The sequence below is a fragment of the Nothobranchius furzeri genome, chromosome 6, assembly GCF_043380555.1.
Source record: "Nothobranchius furzeri strain GRZ-AD chromosome 6, NfurGRZ-RIMD1, whole genome shotgun sequence".
NCBI classification, from domain to species: domain Eukaryota; kingdom Metazoa; phylum Chordata; class Actinopteri; order Cyprinodontiformes; family Nothobranchiidae; genus Nothobranchius; species Nothobranchius furzeri.
The window spans coordinates 82,324,723-82,344,247 of record NC_091746.1 but is presented as its reverse complement, the minus strand read 5'-3'; the positions used below and the strand labels follow the sequence as shown (position 1 = coordinate 82,344,247).

The window sequence follows — 19,525 nt, the reverse complement described above, 5'->3', positions numbered from 1 at the left end:
CTGTCGTCCAGTAACCCCCACCCCGATGATGTCACAGACCTCAGCGGAACACTAACCCCCCACCCCGAACATCAGCAGACTGTTTTTTCTACCAAAAGATAATGCAGGAGATATGCGTAGGACACCATTTTCACATTCAGCCTGCATGGAAACTCAGTGACTGTTCATTTTCAAAAATAATAAGTAAAAAATTGTTTCTCAGTGAAGAACCTCTTTAATATATTAAACAAGGACTATGATAAATGCTTGTTATGAGAACGCTGGTGGAATTTGAGCCCACCACAGTTTCTGAAACACTTCCCACACTGTCCGCAGACATAAGGCATCTCTCCCGTGTGGATGCGGAAGTGTCGGGTTAATGCTCCAGAGTGGCGGAAACACTTGGAGCAGACAGAGCATGTGTAAGGTCTCTCCCCCGTGTGGATCCGAAGGTGGGTCTTTAGATTCTCCTGACGGTTGAACTCTCGATTGCACACTGTGCATCGGAAGGGACTGCAGCCTGGTGGGTAGAGCTGCAGCCGAGTCCTGGTGCTTCCTGCTACGGGCTGCGGACAGCGCTGCTGGAGCCTCTGGCGGCACTGGCCGTAGTGGCGCCGCAGGTGACTGGGCAGGTGGAAGGTTTGACTGCAGAACTTACAAGTGTGAATGGCAGCACCGCTCCGGCCATTTTGAACATGGACTCCGACTACGTGTGGAGGAGCTAGGGATTCTGCGGCTGGTTCTGCTAGATGAAAGATGCTTGGAAACTCTGAGGAGCTGGACTGGAGGTCTGGTGGCGGTGGGAGGGCGGTGATCAAATTTGGAGGAGCTGCTGAAAAATTCCAAAGACTTTAAACTGCAGAAATCCTCATAAAAACACAGTTGATGAGTCTTGCAAAAATCTAACTAAGTAAACTAACTTCTGCTTTCTTGTAAATAACATTGTAACATAAGATGCCAAACAATAAAAAAAATTATTGTAATTTATTTTCTTACCCTGATCCAGCTTGTTGCTGAACATCTGGGCATTTGGCTCAATACTCTCCACATCCAGGACTTCTGGTGGCCACTTTATTCCTTCCAGACCTAAATCCTCCTCTTTAATCAGGTCAAAGCAGTAAGGTGCACCATTCGGTTCCTCCTCGGACTTCTCCTGTTTGATGATCATTTGTTCTAAGGTGGACGTGCCTTCTCTGTGGGGAGGCCGTGCTGATTCTGGAGCTTGTGGGTCCAGACACACCGGGATCACGCTTTCCATCTTCACAGCACCGACATGGGAGGAAACATCTGGGAATGCAAAAATAAATAAACATGCTTTGAACATATAAACAGTTTTTGCTTCAATGTTTCAGGTCTGCAAATAAATATTAACTGAAAATAACCAAAACACGTTTTACAAATGATTATTTAATACATTTTGGTCCCATGTGAAAACACACGAGTCTCTCTAGTATTATTTAGAAATGTTAGTTCTGTTTTATGAGCAACACCCTGACCTGATTACTGCCAGTCTTTTAGAAATCACTTCAATAAAATCTCATAAACTAGGCTAAAAGATCTCAAAAGGCAACACATCATTCCCCAATCTAAAGAAATGCAGGAACAAAATAACTCAGAACATCTAAAGCACTGTAGGCCTCACTTGGGTATGGTTAAGGTCAAAGGACATCAAACCATTTGTCAAACATGGCAGTGGGAGTGTGATGATCTGGAGCTGCTTTACGACCTGAACCACTTCCTGCGACTGATGGAACCATGAATCCTGGGCCGTTTCTGTGCACTCACATCCTTGTGAAACGTCATCAACGTTGGCCCAAGTACTGTTCCAATCCTAAGTACGCATCATGGCAAGTTCACTCAAAGTTCCCAGATGTGTTCTTGCTCTGCCCATTGTATTGCATCAATGCATTCTTCTGCAAACTCGGGACAGCAATGTGTCCCACAATGCATTGTGTCACAAACCGTTGTACTCTGAACGTCAGGAGAAAGCTGGTGTCTGTAGATTTATGTCAGAAATACTAATAAAGGAACATTAAGTGGTTTGTTATTGTAAATAAGTGTGTGTAACCTGTAAAATGTGCTGTGTGTTTGAATTTTACTCTCCACAATACCTCAAATACTAATTAGCTAACCCACTAACAAAATAAAAGCAGCGTAGCTCTGATTTGATGAAAAATAAACTTTTATTCATTTAACAGCGGGAAGTGGTATTTTATCAGTTTTAATCAAAAGTGGACCAAATATAATACAAACAATATGTTTTCACTGTTCTTTTGTTATTTAAGGAACAAACTAGACTTTTATTTTTATGGCAGGTCATTTGTCTAACGGTAGCAACAAGCAACCCTTGTTGCCATAAAGCAACAGAGGCCAGTTCTGGTCCAAATGTCATTCTCATCCTCCCATACTCGGTAGAACGGACTTTCTGGTGTCCTGGCCAAGAACATACTCACACAAGAACGTAACGGCGTCCTTGAGTACTGAGAAACAGCCCTGCTCTCTTCCAGAAACTCCAGAAGAATGTCTGACCTTTGACCTTAAACAGGTCAAACTCCACAGAGATGAGGCTTGTTACCAATTATTACAAACACTTGATTTAAAAGACGTTTGTGTTCAGATTTTTACTAATGAGGCCTACTTGTGAGTGGTACAAATATAAAAACACGAAATATATACATTTCCATTTGTATTTTGAACGAAACATGTTTTTTTCCTGTGGCCCACTGACCTAACTTGATTAATTTGGAGACTGCGCCTCTCGAGATAAAAATTACAAGACGCCTCACATGAATAACATTTAAAGAGCAAGTCACCCCCTACCAGAGTCTAACTCCACTCCCACTTCATGTTTGAAAAATGCAACAAATGCTGTTGCCTGGCAGACCAAGAGGGCGGAGCTGCTAACAAATACACACACACAGGCTGTGTCTCAATTCAGGATCTGCATCCTTCGAAGGACCCAGCCTACTCGGCCGACGTGGGCTGGGTCCTCCGTCGGCTTGGTAGACCGGATGTTAACGGCTGTGAATTTGGACAGGCCTAGCCTTCATGAATTCCCGCCTCTACATCGGCGAACGTTCCGTCGCCTAGCAACCGTGGAACCGCTGAGCAGAAGGGAGAAGGAACTTTAAGCGATGGAGCTCGAAGTTTTATTTAGATCTTTAATCATTTTCTTGAGTGTTGGAGAGCTAATTCGGTGAAAATACTTTAGACAAGCTGAGCCTGAGCAAAGATGTGATAATAGTTTTTAATACTTTCTAAGGGTCTTGATTTGACCAAAACCGATTTATCACCTTTTAAGAATTTTCAGACCCAGCGGGATACCCTCTAGTAAACAATTCTCATTTGTAAACCAAAATAAAATTCAAGAGTTTAATGCAGAACTGATTTTATTTAGATATTTCTTTTATATGTACATGTTTAATCTTTATTAACCATTTTTTTCTAGCAAAGTAAAAAGCTGTCAAAATTCTCCCTTCTCTCCTGTGCCCTCTGCTGCTCTGCCTCCCTCTGCAGCCTCAAGTCCTCCCTGATCAGATCCAGAAGCTGGTCATCGCTGTCACCTTCCCCTGGATGCCCATTTTCTCCAGAATAGTCTTAACAAACATGTAAGAAAAGAAACAGGAAGAGAAAAGAGGACAACGGGTTATTCCTTTCATGTTTTTGCAGAAAAAAATAAACTCAAACGAGTTTTTAAAACATGAGATGTTATTGTACCTCCATGCCACAGCCGCCGAATACTTTGCTCCAGTGATCATGTGGTCCATCTCCGCCCTAAGCTTAATAAATTCCCTGGTTTTCTCTTGTACCTAAAATACAAACTTCTATTAAAATCAGGGGGAAACGTAGCGGGAGAAGTGCGACACCGAGCGGCCGAACATACGAGCCGAGACCGCAATACAAGCACTTTTACTGTAACATTTCTAACTAAAATAACGTTCATGTATCACCAAAAGCCCTTAACCTAACAGTTTTCAAGTTTATACTGACATTTATATGTGCAATCCTCTCCGACAGCTCCCGCTTCACTGTCCACCGTTTTTCTGCCGGCCGGCCCGCAAGGCATCTTGGGAAATGCTACCCATTGAAGGATACACCCGACCCATCCTTCATTCAGGCGAAAAGAAAGCCGCATTCATCGACGGCATTTGAAGGAGTCTTCGAATTGGGACAGGCCTAGTCGCGGCGCTGTGACGTAACCGGCCGACGTAGGATGCAGACCCTGAATTGAGACACAGCCCCTGGCTCACGACAGCATTGTGACATCATAATGTACCAGTTTACATCATAGCATACCTCTTAGCCAATAGCGGTGGCAGATATGAATTTTAATACAGTGCAGAGTTTTTACCTGACAACGGCACAACACTGCCAGTTTTAGGCAGAATATTTAAATTTTAACTAAGATGCACTGAAGTGTCAAATTATTGACTACATGTGTCTGCAGCACGATTAGACACTCGTTTATTTAGTTTATAAGCAAAAAAAAAGTTTATTTGGGGGTGACTTGCTCTTTAAAAAATCCCAATGAAAAAGTGGAAAATGCTAAATTAAAGAGTAAAAGATAATAGAAATGAAAATATAAACACAGAAGCCCAGAAAGGACAGAAAGACCCACATGAGGAAGAAGATGAACAGGTCATCTTGCAAATTTGTCATTCATCTTGAAAACTTTGGACATTACAACCTGAAGCGAATAAAGTTAGAAAACACCTGACAAACCTGATTTGTTAGAGAAACCCTACACACCTTTAGGAGCACCATTATTCTGTTCTTTCTCCAGCTCTGAAGATGAATCTTCACCTTGTCCCACCACCTCTTTGTTAGACCTCAACTCCTCACGTTTCTCTTCAAATTCACCCAGGAGGTTCAAACTTGCACAGCTGTGACCCGAGGCATCACCTTTGACCCCATCACTCTCCGCCCCGCCCCTGGTGTTTAAACTGTCCTCCTGTTGCCGTTGGTCTCCTGGTGGACTAAGCAGGCTGCCGTTACTTTCCTCCAGGCGGACCGACTCCAGCAAAGCTTCCGCTCGCTGCAGCTTCTCTTTCAGGGACTCGTTCTCTCGCTGCAGCTCTTCGTAGATGTCGCTTGTCGCCTGGCCGACGAGCGTTTTCACTTCTCGAACCGCGATCTCCACGGCCACCTCGAAAGCTCCGTGTATCACAGCAACGAGCTCCTTTTGCAACGAAAGCACAGCCTCTGTTCCGCACACTCTTCCCGCAAATGTTCGTTTTTGCGTGCCGGCCATCTGCGGCTTCGTGATTTAGCGCTATGTGAGAAGGTTATATGGTTTATTCAAAAGCGTAAATAATGGAATATCTCATTGATGTGCTGAGAACCGCAACTTCCTTCGCAAACTAAACGTCACTTCCGCCGCTTCACAGCGACACCTCGTGTTTTCTCTCGTAAATTACAATAAAAAAGGGAAAGTTTATCATCCATCCAAAATTATTGAAATGAGACGAGGCACAGTTCTTGTAAATCTGTTTCATTGTGTCTTTCATGATTTTCTGCATTTGTGATGGTCCGAACGAGACAGAATCCAACCACAAGGACCCAGGATGGTCACAAAGATCACAGTCAGGACAAACAAGGATTCCTGCAAAGAAAACATTCACATTTTTAGTCATGTCGGTGACAAACTAAAGTCCTAACATTCTTTAATATGCTCTTGTGAGATGATTTGCAAAAGCTAATAAGGCCTTACGCTCTAATCCTCTAGGAGGCCAACTGCGGACATAGGTTGCTCGTTGCTGAACACACACTCCAGAAAATGGAGCCCTTTGAGCTTTCAGTAATCCAACAAAAATTCTAGATATTTTGTTGTCCGCAAAAAGCCAAATGACTGAAGAACTGGTTCAAATTGCCTAAAGGGACACTGCACATGCTACAAAGGTTAGCTGACACACCAGTAAATTAATTGGTGTTGCTTTAAGTACTCCTGGGGAAAAAATGGAAATTAGATTGGAAGAAATAAATGTTTGTTTCATATATTTTATTTGGCTGCATGTTTAATTTTTTATGATTTAAAGGAGCTCCTTTTTATTTAGGCTGAACAAAATCTAGCACATTATATTTTTCTTCAACTCAACCCCACGTGTCTGCTATTACTGTTGCTTGTATGGTTCCATTTGTAAATACATAAATGAGGAAAGAAATAAAGGTATGGAAGAAGAAATAAACCTGAAAATAAATACATTTGGAAATACAAACATTTTGTAATGTTTTTATTTCTTTAATATTTATGTATTGTTCATTTTGGCAGGATGACTTCTCCTCACACACCAGACCCCCTGCACGTCCCTTGCAACCAAAGGGCAAATTGAATTTGAATTCCTCTTCCCTTTCAGATTGTGTTCTACATTTGAGTCCGCCTTTGCACAACACATTTGGTCTCTTCCATATGAAGAATTAGGTTGCATGGTGACCACCCATTAATCAGGAAAGAGGTCTGGGACAAGTGGGCTCTAGGCTGCAGAGCAAATTATGTCCTAACAACTAGGGCTGCCACAAATGACTATTTTATTAGTCGACTAGTCGTTTGGTGAAAAATAGTCTCGACTAATCGAGTCATTCATAAAAGTATAGCTTATTGCACCAGGATGCTCTAATACCCATCACTGGCTTCTAGTTCTATGTGTGATCAGTTATGTGCCATCTAATAATAAAGACAAGAGCTTATCAAACTGCTTTTAATGACTTTTGTTGCAACAAATGCTACAGTGTCAAACAGATCAGATGTATGCAACTGAAAACTAAAATACAAAAGAAGACTTGAGCTCACATGAAATGTAACCAGCTAAATAATCACACAAGGTCCCGGTTTACACTCAGGAAAGTTAGCATTTCCACATGTTCAGGACAAAGGCTTGCTCTCTGTTGAGAGCAGATGTTCCCAGCTGCAGAGAAGATCTGCTCAGATGGCGTTGAAGTGGCAGGGATGCACAGAAAGGATTTAGCAAGCTTAGAGAGAGTGGGGAAACGACCCTGATTTTCCCTCCACCATTTGAGAGGATCATCTCTCTTAGAAATCGCAGCTTCACCAAAATACACCCGCACTTCCCCTCTCACTATCTGGACCCTTGGACAGGCAGGATTTCAAACTTGGCTAAAACCTCTTCTATCCAAGTCGTTATATTTGTACCAGTGTGCCTCTCCTCTAGAGGCATGGTGGCTAGGTTGAAGCTTTTCATGTTCCAGTCTCAGAAAATGGCAGGAAACACCAAGGTGCGCCTCTGTCGCATGGCTGGTCCACACGTCTGCAGTCAGGGAGCCAGTCCCAACTCTGAGGGTCTGCTTTACCTTAAAGATAAAATATATTAAAGTTAGTTCATTTGCCGATGTATTGTTAATTCATAAAGCACGTTATGAATTAACATGGAGAAAAATATATATATTATGCTTTAACTTAAATTATATTAGATTCAAACTGTTCAAAATGTAAACAGTGAGCGACACGAGCACTAAACAAAGGGAAAAATCGAGCCTGAAATTGTTTTTGCGATCAAAAACAAAACTCCTCCAGCATTCCTTCACCTAGTTCATCAGAAGAAGTTGCGCATCTATCAGGGGCTCATAGAGAGCGGTATGTTAACTAGCTTACCAACGTTAGCTCACGTTCTCTCTGCAGCTGTTCATCGATGTAAACATGTGGCTGACTTTGCCTAAATTCACCCCGCTGGATTTATAACTTTATGTTGTAAACAGCGTTTCACTTTACACCAAAGCTGATTTTTAAAAGTCCGGATCACTACCAGTTTCTGTTGCTGGTGGTGTTACCGGGTTCAGCTGCTGCTCTCACACCGGAATGAGAAGATCTCTGAACGCCGACGCTCATATAAATAAATAACGTAATTTTAACACACGTAACCATACATCGGAGCTTTAATGTTGTTAATAATTGTCTCGCTTTACACTACAGTGGACGGAGCACAGCCTCCGTGGTGAAACACCCATCCATCAGGATTACCAATAACTTGTATAAACACATCACATTTATCCCTGTCCCCGTCTTCCTCGTGAAATAAATGTAAGTCTGATCTCTGAATTGTGTGTACTGAAACTCTAATTTCCCTCTGGGATTAGTATCTTTATTGATGTTAATCTTACCATGTTCGCTGCAAATCTGAGGCCTGATAGTCCGCTTGATTGATTGATCGCTCCGTCCTCAGTCTCCATCAAAGTTATTAAAAAGAAAAAACGAGTTGAGTTTACGTCCTTGTCTCTTAGTGCAGCCAACCACGCAGCAAGCTAAAACCATTCTGCTGTCAAATCAACTAAATAAAAGCGATAAAAGGCTACAAACAAACTGGCTTGTTTTGATATCATTCACTTGAGGTTCTACGTTCTTTTTGTCGTCCATCATGGTGAAGGGGACGGTCACATGAGTGGCATGACGTCACGTGCAAAGAGTCAATAATAGAACTTGATGTATTCCCTTGTCTGATTGGACGGTCATGGTGTACGCTCAGTCTGACCAATGAGCGAGTAGCGGCTTTACTATAAATTGTCGGCGTCGCGTTGCAGGTCATACTTTCTCACTAAAGCTTGAGAAAAAATATTTAATCGCTCACAATGTCTGGACGTGGAAAGACCGGCGGGAAAGCCAGAGCAAAGGCGAAGACTCGCTCCTCTCGTGCTGGACTCCAGTTTCCAGTTGGTCGTGTTCACAGACTACTGAGGAAGGGAAACTACGCTGAGCGCGTTGGTGCTGGAGCTCCCGTGTATCTGGCTGCTGTTCTTGAGTATCTCACTGCTGAGATTCTGGAGCTGGCCGGAAACGCTGCTCGCGATAACAAGAAGACCAGGATCATTCCCCGACACCTACAGCTGGCAGTCCGTAATGATGAGGAGCTAAACAAACTGTTGGGCGGTGTGACGATCGCTCAAGGTGGCGTGCTACCCAACATCCAGGCCGTTCTTCTGCCCAAAAAGACTGAGAAACCCGCCAAGACGAAGTAAAAGTCCTGCAATAAACCACCACAAAGGCTCTTTTAAGAGCCACCCACATAATTTTTAAAGCAAATAAATCCTCATTCTCACTAGTTGAATACAAGTGAGCATTATAGCCGTATTAGTGATCAGAAACTTTTAACTAACTGCGTGGTATTATATTATAAATGTAATGTGGTAGGTTAGCACCACTACTTGATTAGTGCTATCACCTTATGGAGGTTTCTCTTCAATGCTAATTGTTCTATTGGGTTTAGTGAAAGACCTGGTGGGTGAAACTTGTAGCATGGAAAACTACTAAAGACCCGTTTATCTGCCCAGCACACTCTCAAGTCATACAAAATAATCCTGCTGGACCGCGTTAATGACACTAAAAGTATTACGTAATTTGGGTTTAAGTGTGAGGTTACTACAGATTTGTGTATAAATGCTCTGAAGAGATCGTGACCAAATAAAATTCAGTCTCTATACTTAAATGCATCCAAGGTAGATAACAAACCATCCATAAGGCTGCTGCAAAGAGTTGTACCTGTCAAACTCTGTAATTTCGTGCTTCCAAAAAGGTAAAATATCTCAGTCAGGTATATATTTTGGGGAATAAGTTTAGGTCTTGTTCTGATAAAGTAGAGAACTTTGTGTAAGGTTTATTGCACATGGCCCACTTAAAGACTATAAGAATAGAATATGTTTAGGTTGCAGGTTGCTTACTGATGCTCCTATGTTTGATAAGCCTAGATGGATGAATGGAAGTGAGACTTTTGTAAATGTGTGGGTAAGCACCCTACAAGCTGTCTCAAGATATTTTATTTGTAGGCTGAACAATTCTAAAAATGTGATCGTTTTAAATCTAACCAATACCAGTGATTGCAACACATTACCAGTCAAAGATGTGGAAACACTGGTATAACAGTCTTTTTTAGATTAGGGTGTTACAATAATTTATACATTATTTTCACACAACTGTTATTAGTGTTTCTTGTTTGTGTTTGTCATGATTTTTTTGTTTATTGTGTCATATTGTGCTTGTCTCATGTTATCTGTACAATTTTTTTTTTTTACTTCTGTGAATTGGTCCAGAATAAAGAATACCTGACTTATTCTGGGGTCTTAATGCTATCAACCTTGACTTAAAAACAAATAAAACATTTAAGTCCAAAATAGTAAATATTTGCAAAGAAAGATTTTGGTCTAGTTCACTAGGCTAACATTTTGGTGATGTTATAAAATGCGGTTACTTCTTAGCCTAGTGAACTAGACCAAATTCTTGCTTTGCAAAGTAAATAATACATTTATTTAGTCTGGCTTGCCAGGCTAATTACTTCTGGGATTTAGTTCGTTTAAGCCCCACCCAGACTGGTCCCTCGGCTTGTTTTCTATCACGTTCGCATATCACACATATAAGTGTGTTACTTGTGCCCTGCAAGCTATTCGTCTTTGGTTCGTCGATCAAACGGAAACATGAGCGGTAGAGGCAAGGGAGGGAAAGGACTAGGCAAAGGAGGCGCTAAGCGTCACCGTAAAGTTCTCCGCGATAACATTCAGGGAATCACAAAGCCTGCCATCCGCCGTTTGGCTCGTCGTGGCGGAGTCAAGCGTATCTCCGGCCTGATATACGAGGAGACGCGTGGCGTTCTCAAGGTCTTCTTGGAGAATGTGATCCGCGATGCCGTCACCTACACTGAGCACGCTAAGAGAAAGACCGTGACTGCTATGGATGTGGTGTATGCTTTGAAAAGACAGGGCCGTACTTTGTACGGTTTTGGAGGTTATTTGGTCCTGGATAAACTGAAACTCAACGGCTCTTTTAAGAGCCTCCCACCTCAGTCTAAAGTGCCAAATCCATATTTACTTGTTATCACTGGTAAAATCAAATTTCCAAAGAAGTCAGCTTGTCAGCAGTATTGCACCAGCTTGCTTGCACATTTAATGTTGTAGATGTTATCTTTAAAAAATATAAATTTATATAATTATTCACATGTCCTGTTTCATATACTAGTTTACTATTTAACAAAGTAAAAATCTGAGTTTCAATGTGTTTCCATTCATAACCTGACAAACATTCTTATGGAAATGCTGAAAATGGTAGAAGGACTGGTTAAATGGGTTAATCTGTAAAGATCCAATGAGATCTATTTATACATGTATAGCTTTCTGGAATTATGTTCATATGTTGTAAATGTAGGTCCACCAGGAGATGTACTTCACATGTGCAAATAAAGTCCATCATGTCCCTCTGAAATCAGTTGTGATAAAGCTGTGCTTCCTTGCACGGTTAATGAAATGATAAATTTAAATTGCTAAGTTTTTAAGAAGTCCAGTAGTGACATCCTCGCATGTCTTGATCAAGGCTGTGAAAGACAAGTGGTGCTCGCTGCAGAACCACAAAGGTGGAGCTGCACCAGAAGGTGGAGCTGCACCAGGGTCAGCCCCGCCCATTCCATCAGAGTCAGTACAATTCCTTCCAGTTGTCAGACTTGATAGCATTCTGGAACCAAAGAGGGTTTTATAGCTAAAAAATACAAGATTGAGGACGGAGGTGAGAAGTTAACTGAACAGTTTTTGTAAAGGTTCCATATAATTAAAAATCTAACTTTTGGAACTTTTTATCATGTTATATTGTCATTTCCTCATAAGAAACACGCCAAAGCCATTTTTGGCCTCATTCATGCATTTTCCTCCCATCTCAGCTTCAATTTGGTCTCCTCCCCTGAAGTGGGTCTGGTCTTGGTTCTCAAATCTGGATATTCTGTGAATTTTCTGACAAATTATTTCTGAAATGACTTCTACTGAGACACCGCCAATAAACCATAACCTAACCCTAGCTACACTTGCCAGTACTATGTTTACAACAATTTACTGGTATACCGTTTACAATACAATGACTAATGTGTTTATTTATTTATTCGTTTATTTAGCCATTGTGAGTCCATTTGTGAGCAGAGTTTCAACTAAAATGCTGTTTAGGAATGACCAAATTCAAAGAACTTTTAGAGACATAAATATTTTGCTGAAAATAAACATTACAACTAAAATATAAACAAATTCAATGTTTCAGCTGGCTAAATAGATTGATGCCGACCCCACCGAGAATCGAACCAGCATCTGCTGAGGGGGAAGCAAAATTTGCTTCAGATGATCTTACCACTGGACTATCAGAGGACATATGACAACCACCCATGCTGTTGCACCATATTATTGTTAGAGCGGCTGTGGGCAGATATCTGCTAAAAGAAATCGTTTCATTTCAAGATGTATTCAGGCTTTGTCATGTAGCAAGTTATATTTATCTTGTTTAATTGGAGCATAGAACATAGCATTAACATTTGTAAAGTAGTAACAGCCGTAATTCATGTGGGTCAGGTTAGTTTGCGATGAAGTTGGAAAACAAAAACGGAAGTCAGTGGGCTAGGCTGAGTTTGCGTGAATGGGCGGGGCTGACCCTGGTGCAGCTCCACCTTATGGTGCAGCTCCGCCTTTGTGGTTCTGCAGCGAGCACCCTCTCGTGAAAGATGTGGAATTCATGGCCAGAAAACATGTTTCATATTTCATTTGTTTTTAAAATAGCAATAATAGTTCTTGTTTTAGAATACCAACCTTTTAACATATCTGAGCAGTCTCGAATTGGAGTCAACTGTCATTAAAAGGCCAAATGTTTGCTGGGGATCCTTACTTATATACTGTAGTTTTGAAAAATATAAAGCATAATGTACATATGTCCAGTTCTCCAAGAAGTAGTCATGTTACAATCATGCCTCAAAACATTTTATATGCCAGAATGACAAAAAATAATGCAAGTCAAAGGGGCTAAAATCGCTGTTTTCTAATTCCGTTTGCTATGTACCATGGATTTCACATGACATCCGTGAATTTTAAAGAGTCATCTTGATGCCAAGAATGTGCGTATTTTCAAACAGGAGAAATGTTGTTTTAGGTTTTGTGTTCAAATACGTCCAGGACTACAAATGCACATCACCTATTTGATGTCATCGAACCAGACACAGAGAAGAGCAGAGGCTGTAAGTTAAGCAAACGTCAAATCCTTCCTTCAGAGCTAAAGAACCACCATAAATCTGGCCATTTGGTAAGTAGCAGCTACGCTAGGAGAGAGGTGATTCTCTGGTGATGGTAAATGGTAAATGGCCTGTATTTGATATAGTGCCTTCTAGAGTCCTGGAACCCCCCAAGGCGCTTTACAACACAATCAGTCATTCACCCATTCACACACTGGTGGTGATGAGCTACAATGTAGCCACAGCTGCCCTGGGGCACAGTGACAGAGGCGAAGCTGCCGAGCACTGGCGCCACCGGTCCCTCCGACCACCACCAGCAGGCAACGTGGGTTAAGTGTCTTGCCCAAGGACACAACGACAGTGACAGACTGAGCGGGGCTCGAACCTGCAACCTTCCGATTACGGGGCGAGCACTTAACTCCTGTGCCACCGTGATGTCATTTAAAGGCTGATGAGTACGTTAGGGTTTTTAGTTTTGTTTTAAACAACTCTAGAGTTGGGGCAGATGGGGCAGCTGATTCCATATGTGAGCAGCATAGTAACTAAATGCATCTCCACCATGTTTTGTTCTGACCCGTGGTTCTGAAATAGCTATTTTAGCTCCATTAAACAGCATTTAATTTTTTGTTCTTCTGGGGACCCATGAGCTGACCGGAAATGGAGAAAAACATTCAGCAGATTGCTGTTTATCACCAGCAAACTAAAAGGTAAGAGAATATAAATATGACTTTATATTTTAGAACTTATTTGCAAAGTCAAAACAGGGAGAAATACATTCAAACAGACAAAAGGCAGGCCTTTGAATCACCCCTACAGTCTGAATAAAGCTTTCTGTGGAAACGTCACTTCCAGGGTCTTTCGATGAGCTCAGCCAATCAGATGCGGGAAACAGCACAGAGTTATTTACATGCAGTCCATATAAGTAACGCTTCCACTCCTTTCATTTTCAAACTATCTGTGTACCAGAGCACGATGCCTGAACCCGCGAAGTCTGCGCCCAAGAAGGGCTCCAAGAAAGCGGTGACTAAAACCGCCGGGAAAGGAGGAAAGAAAAGAAAGAGGACCAGGAAGGAGAGCTACGCCATCTACGTTTACAAGGTGCTGAAGCAGGTCCACCCCGACACCGGAATCTCGTCAAAGGCCATGAGCATCATGAACTCATTCGTCAACGACATTTTTGAGCGCATCGCCTCCGAGGCTTCCCGCTTGGCTCACTACAACAAGCGATCCACCATCACCTCAAGGGAGATCCAGACCGCTGTCCGCCTCTTGCTCCCCGGTGAACTGGCCAAGCATGCCGTGTCTGAGGGCACCAAGGCCGTTACCAAATACACCAGCTCCAAGTAAACTGCCAACTACTAATACTCCAAAGGCCCTTTTCAGGGCCACTCCAATACTTTTAAAGCAGCAGTCTGATTTTTGGTTACATGTGCTTTTAATGGGTACTTCTGAGTTTTCCTCTACTCTTTGAGTGCAGTGATCCCAATTGCAATGAGTGAACGGATAAGTGCCAATGTTTCACACATTTTAACTTGAGTGACCATGAAAGGAAGGCAAACTTAGTTATTTTTAAAATTTGTTGTACTCAGCTTCATATTAAATAAACTAAATATTTGCTATAACTACATTATTTCAATGTTCAGTTTTGGTTGAAGAGGAAAAACTGCCAAAAAAATCTGGTAGTAAGCCAAGCTGTAAGAACCGGTTCTTTAATAAGAGCCGAAGTTCCCACTACTAAAAACCTGTTTTAAACCAATTTATCAAACACATCACTGTAAAAATCAATTGCCTACATCCAGGTCACATCCTCCTGTGTCAGGTTTGGGCTGACCTGAACCTATTGGTCCACTTCATTACTGTGCTGTTTTGCCTTACATCATGTGTTGAAATGTGGAGGAACTTATAAAATCTATTTAAACTTGAGAATCCCAAAGTTATTTCGATTGCAGATTAGACCAGAATAATTAAGAATACATATCAGTGATATGTTGGTAATTTAAAACCAAAATGCAGATTTGTTTTGGCAGTCTGAACTCTAAATTAACAAAGCTGTTTATCCTTTTCTGTTCATATAAAGAATTGTGTTCTAAACTGAACAGTTTGCGAGAAATGTTCTTTGAGCCATAACTACAAAGCTTTTGTTTTAAAACACAGTAGAAACCTGTAGTTTTCCTGCATTTATTTCACTTATTTTGTTGAGAAGCTGTTAATCAGGTTTTCTTGTGCTTTGAAAGTTCAAACACTTTAAACCAATAGCAAAACAGCTGAAGATGACGTGACGTAAACTGTTAAGCCAATCAAAGCCGACCACCCCGCCGCCAGGCTCTTTATAAGGAAGCCATTTCTCCATTGCACTCATAGCTTCCAGCTAACCGAAAACAAACAATGGCAAGAACCAAGCAGACGGCTCGCAAGTCCACCGGAGGTAAAGCTCCTAGGAAGCAGCTCGCAACTAAAGCTGCCCGTAAGAGCGCCCCGGCCACCGGCGGAGTAAAGAAACCTCACCGTTATAGGCCCGGCACCGTGGCTCTGAGAGAGATTCGCCGGTACCAGAAGTCTACCGAGCTCCTCATCCGTAAACTGCCCTTCCAGCGTTTAGTCCGTGAGATCGCTCAGGACTTCAAGACCGACCTCCGCTTCCAGAGTTCCGCCGTCATGGCACTGCAAGAAGCTAGCGAGGCTTACTTGGTCGGTCTCTTCGAGGACACCAACCTGTGCGCTATTCACGCTAAGAGGGTCACGATCATGCCCAAAGACATCCAGCTGGCTCGTCGCATCCGCGGAGAGAGGGCTTAGATTTAACCAGACATACCAACCCAACGGCTCTTTTAAGAGCCACCAACATTGGAAAGGAGCAAAATATCCGACAAAATGCGTCGTACAGTTGACATTATAATTTGCAATGTATTTTGACGTACCATGGACTTAAACGTTAGCTTGTGAATTTGACAGAAATGCTTTATAGTGTTCGGAGATAACCGGCTCAGCACTTCATTACTGCCAAATTTACAGTAAAGATATTCATCACGAAGCAGTGCCACATAACTTCTGAAGCGACATTTTTTGATCAACTTTAAATTAAGAATTTACGATATCTTGTGTCTATTAAATTAGTGTTTCCTAAATCTTGCTGCCAGCCTGAGTTGACTCATTTCAGTTTTGAAGCACTATATTTTTCTCACCATCACGTTAAATCCAAGTTTATATTTTTATTTATACAGCGCTAAATCACTACAAGAGGAGCCATCTCAGGGCACTTAACAATGTAAGCATTGCAATACAATTAAGCCTATCAGTAAAAGTTACCAATAATGAATGTAATAGCTGTATCAGCACCTACTCCCCTTCCTGCTTTCACAGCAAGAGTCTGTGTGTGTGTGTGTACATTTTTTATTTATTTTTTTGCCATTAACTGCTTCGGGTAGGATGGAGAGTGCAGGTCGATCAGAACTCTGTTATTGTGATTGTACTAAAAAGTCCGAAGAGACTTAATGTTAATCCTGAGCAAGAATATGAGCTCCTTGTATTACTTTGAACCCACCTTGTTTGCTGTTTTAAGTTTAGACCCAGTGTAACTAAGACATTTATCTATTATTGTGTGCTAACAAAGAAAAAGTTCATGGAACATAATAAAGGTAAAAATATGTTAAATTAATGAAACTACCAGTGAAGGAAGAATATTCACTGGAAAATGACAATTAGAAATTCTTATACGATGTACACGGAAAGATTAAAAGGCGCACACAGTGACTGTGCTTTAGTGTTTTGTAATGAAGACAATCTCTGCAACATGAAATTAATAAACCAGTTGCAAAAAATGTCTAAAGAATGTGTTTTTATATGTGTTGCCATGTATGTTTGCTAATTTGGAATTACTGGATTTTCTTTGTGTTGTGCCTTGGTGTACGGTCAACCTTAGGGTAAATTATGGGAAGGGGCTTGATCCTTTGCACTGATCACGAGGGCCTATCGTTGGATGGCAAAAGCATGTAAACAGAGCAACACGAGTACTAAGTAAAGGGAAAAGTAGAGCCTGAAATAGTTTTTTGTTGTTTTGTTGGTTGTTTTTTTTTTTTTTTGCCATATTTGGCATTCCTTCAACTAGTTCAAGCCCATGTTCAGTTATCAGAAGATGTAGCACACCTAGGTGGGGCTCAAAGACAGCAGTTTTTACTAAAGTAAAGTGTTAACTAGCTTACAAACATTAGCTTGAGTTCTCTGCGATTGTTCACCAATGTAAACAAGTTCCTGACTTTGCCAAAATTCACTCCGCTGGCTTTCACTTTACACCAAAGCTGATTAAAGCTGAGTAACTCTTCAGTGATTTGTCAAAAGAAGGATGTCACTCTTGCCTTAAAGGGCCATTATTCATAAAATCTGGATTTAGAATATGGAACCACCGCTTTCTTTAAAATCTATACAGATATAAATAATATTTGTCTAAGTACAAGTATCATTTTAATTGCAATGATTTTACTTTTAACTGTTATAAAATATATGTAAATTTTATTTACATTTTATTTATTTATATTTACTGTGCTTGCATCTTGCCTTTGTGTTAGAATCCAAAGCACATTATACTACAGTCATTCACACTGAGTTACTAATTTACAAAAACGTTTTAGTGAACCCTTTGACCCTTTTTAAATAGGCATAACTTAACTAATAATAAACCTAATAATTTAAGAAATTTGGTTGGAGGAAAATAATTATATATTGCTGGTCACTATGGATTAGAATCCAAAATTAGATATTTTAGCCATTAAAGCTGTTATTAAAAACATTTGGAGCTAAAGTCAACTATGATAAAACTGAATGTGTTATGAATAGAATAGACTTTATCGATCCCACAGTGGGAGAATTCACTTGCTAGAGCAGCACATACACTCTGAGAAAAGATGAAAAATAATAAGATCACAGGACAAAGTTTGTAGGAAAAAGTAGTTTATAACTACAAATTTTTGCTCAAGAAACTAAAATAGACAAGGTTTAAAGTATTTGGGGGATTTAGGAAAGTGTAGGTTCAGAAATAAACATTCACATCTAAGTACTGACTTGTGCAATTCGTAAATGAAAATTAAGCTCAATTTCCCAGCTGTTGTGTCTAATGCATGAAACTGATGAATGAACCAAAGCTGTGATTAAACATTGTCTGATCTGTGTACAGTTGATTGGACAGATTGTTCTATATTGAACTCTTTAATCCAACAACTATTACAATATGAAGCAAACACTTTGTGTTCATTGACATATTATTATAAGAAGTTTTTCCTTGCAGATCCATCTGAGCCAGAAGCTCTGCCTGTATTCTCCGTCGGTGTCCTTGTGTTTACTTCCGTCCGAATTGTTTCGTTTTATAACAAAAATAAATCAAATGACTGCGAGTTTTTAATCTTATTGTGTTCACTTGCGTCTCCGCTAACAGGAACATTAATAATAAATCACACAACAAACGTTTTAATACATTTTGTGACACGAAACGTGAAAAAAACTCGCCGTGTCCAGCACAAAAGCGTCTTGGATCTGAGAGGTTTGGAGCCTCCTTGATGGAAATGAAAAAGTCCTGGAGACTAAAAGCAGGTTCATTATGTAGATAAGAGACTTCTCTTCCTGCTCCGTCAATATTTATAACGGATTGGTTTGTTTTTATGAGTATTTTGAACCTAAAATACGATGAAGAAAACACAAGTGTCGCCATTTTTGAGTCTACAGCGGAGCAGCGGGGCGAGTTGCCTCTCCACGGTTCTCATGTGTATTATAAGTCCCACCTCCTGTTCTCAGCACGAGAGGTTCAGAGCGAGAAAGACAAATCGACAATGGCAGAGGAAGCTCCAGCAGCAGCGCCGGCTAAAGCCCCGGCCAAAGCTCCAGCGAAAGCCGCCAAGAAGAAGGCCGCTCCCAAGAAGGACGGACCAAACATTTCCAAGATCATCGTAGCGGCCGTGGCCGAGTCCAAGGAACGCAAGGGCGTGTCCCTGGCGGCGCTCAAGAAAGTTCTGGCCGCCAAAGGAGTGGATGTGACGAAGGCCAACAAGAGGATCAACACCGCCGTCACCAAGTTGGTGACCAAAGGGACCCTGAGTCAGACTAAAGGCACCGGTGCTTCCGGCTCCTTCAAGATCGCCAAGAAGGAGCCCGCTGCGGCCAAGCCAGCCAAGAAGGTGGCGAAGAAAGCTCCCGCTAAGGCGAAGAAGCCCGCCGCCAAAAAAACCACCGCGGCCAAGAAGCCGGTAGCAAAGAAACCAGCTGCTAAGAAGTCCCCCAAGAAGGCTCCGGCTAAGAAGCCCGCGAAGAAGGTGGTTAAGAAAAGTCCGAAGAAGGTCGCAGCAAAGAAGCCAAAGGCTGCCAAAAAGCCTGCGGTAAAGAAAGCTGCTGCCAAGAAGCCCGCAGCCAAGAAGGCCAAGAAGTAAACGGCTCCTCCACCCTGCACTGTGTGCACCAAAGGCTCTTTTAAGAGCCACCACACACACATAAAGGCATCTTCCTTAAATTACAGCAACAAAGTGTTAAGTCACACAAGCTACTCGTGGTGATGTGAGTAATCTACTATTGTGACTAAGTCTAACCTTCAAAACTAAGTG

General features: G+C 41.5%; 6 protein-coding genes and 1 long non-coding RNA gene across 8 annotated transcripts; 5 read left to right on the top strand and 2 right to left on the bottom strand.

Annotated features, from left to right (window-relative positions):
- Positions 1-55: 55 nt before the first annotated feature.
- On the bottom strand, positions 56-5,455 carry si:ch211-284e13.5 (neurotrophin receptor-interacting factor homolog). Of its 2 annotated transcripts, none has more exons than XM_015943814.3 (3): positions 4,729-5,455; positions 976-1,266; positions 56-811 (listed from the first exon to the last, which is right to left on the bottom strand). In XM_015943814.3, exons 1-3 carry the CDS (start codon positions 5,228-5,230, stop codon positions 234-236), a joined length of 1,371 nt encoding a protein of 456 aa, XP_015799300.1. In that variant the 5' UTR covers positions 5,231-5,455; the 3' UTR covers positions 56-233. The 2 variants fall into 2 exon arrangements, with proteins under 2 accessions (XP_015799300.1, XP_015799301.1); XM_015943815.3 differs by having other exon boundaries at positions 56-808.
- Positions 3,351-3,837, bottom strand: LOC139070406 (uncharacterized). Its single transcript, XR_011520927.1, has 2 exons — positions 3,697-3,837; positions 3,351-3,575 (listed from the first exon to the last, which is right to left on the bottom strand). It is a non-coding gene; the product is annotated as an uncharacterized lncRNA (long non-coding RNA).
- Positions 5,456-8,325: 2,870 nt separating the features above from the next.
- Positions 8,326-9,129, top strand: LOC107375345 (histone H2A). Its single transcript, XM_015943821.3, has one exon. It carries the CDS (start codon positions 8,557-8,559, stop codon positions 8,941-8,943), a length of 387 nt encoding a protein of 128 aa, XP_015799307.1. The 5' UTR covers positions 8,326-8,556; the 3' UTR covers positions 8,944-9,129.
- Positions 9,130-10,293: 1,164 nt separating this feature from the next.
- On the top strand, positions 10,294-11,002 carry LOC107375340 (histone H4). The gene has a single exon (XM_070552636.1). It carries the CDS (start codon positions 10,393-10,395, stop codon positions 10,867-10,869), a length of 477 nt encoding a protein of 158 aa, XP_070408737.1. The 5' UTR covers positions 10,294-10,392; the 3' UTR covers positions 10,870-11,002.
- A 2,658-nt stretch (positions 11,003-13,660) lies between these two features.
- On the top strand, positions 13,661-14,867 carry LOC107375342 (histone H2B 1/2). Its single transcript, XM_015943813.3, has one exon. It carries the CDS (start codon positions 13,806-13,808, stop codon positions 14,289-14,291), a length of 486 nt encoding a protein of 161 aa, XP_015799299.2. The 5' UTR covers positions 13,661-13,805; the 3' UTR covers positions 14,292-14,867.
- Positions 14,868-15,096: 229 nt separating this feature from the next.
- On the top strand, positions 15,097-15,945 carry LOC107375341 (histone H3). Its single transcript, XM_015943812.3, has one exon. The coding sequence runs from the start codon at positions 15,330-15,332 to the stop codon at positions 15,738-15,740; it is 411 nt and encodes a 136-aa protein (XP_015799298.1). The 5' UTR covers positions 15,097-15,329; the 3' UTR covers positions 15,741-15,945.
- A 2,498-nt stretch (positions 15,946-18,443) lies between these two features.
- Positions 18,444-19,463, top strand: LOC129152200 (histone H1). Its single transcript, XM_054744851.2, has one exon. The coding sequence runs from the start codon at positions 18,593-18,595 to the stop codon at positions 19,352-19,354; it is 762 nt and encodes a 253-aa protein (XP_054600826.1). The 5' UTR covers positions 18,444-18,592; the 3' UTR covers positions 19,355-19,463.
- Positions 19,464-19,525: the final 62 nt, after the last annotated feature.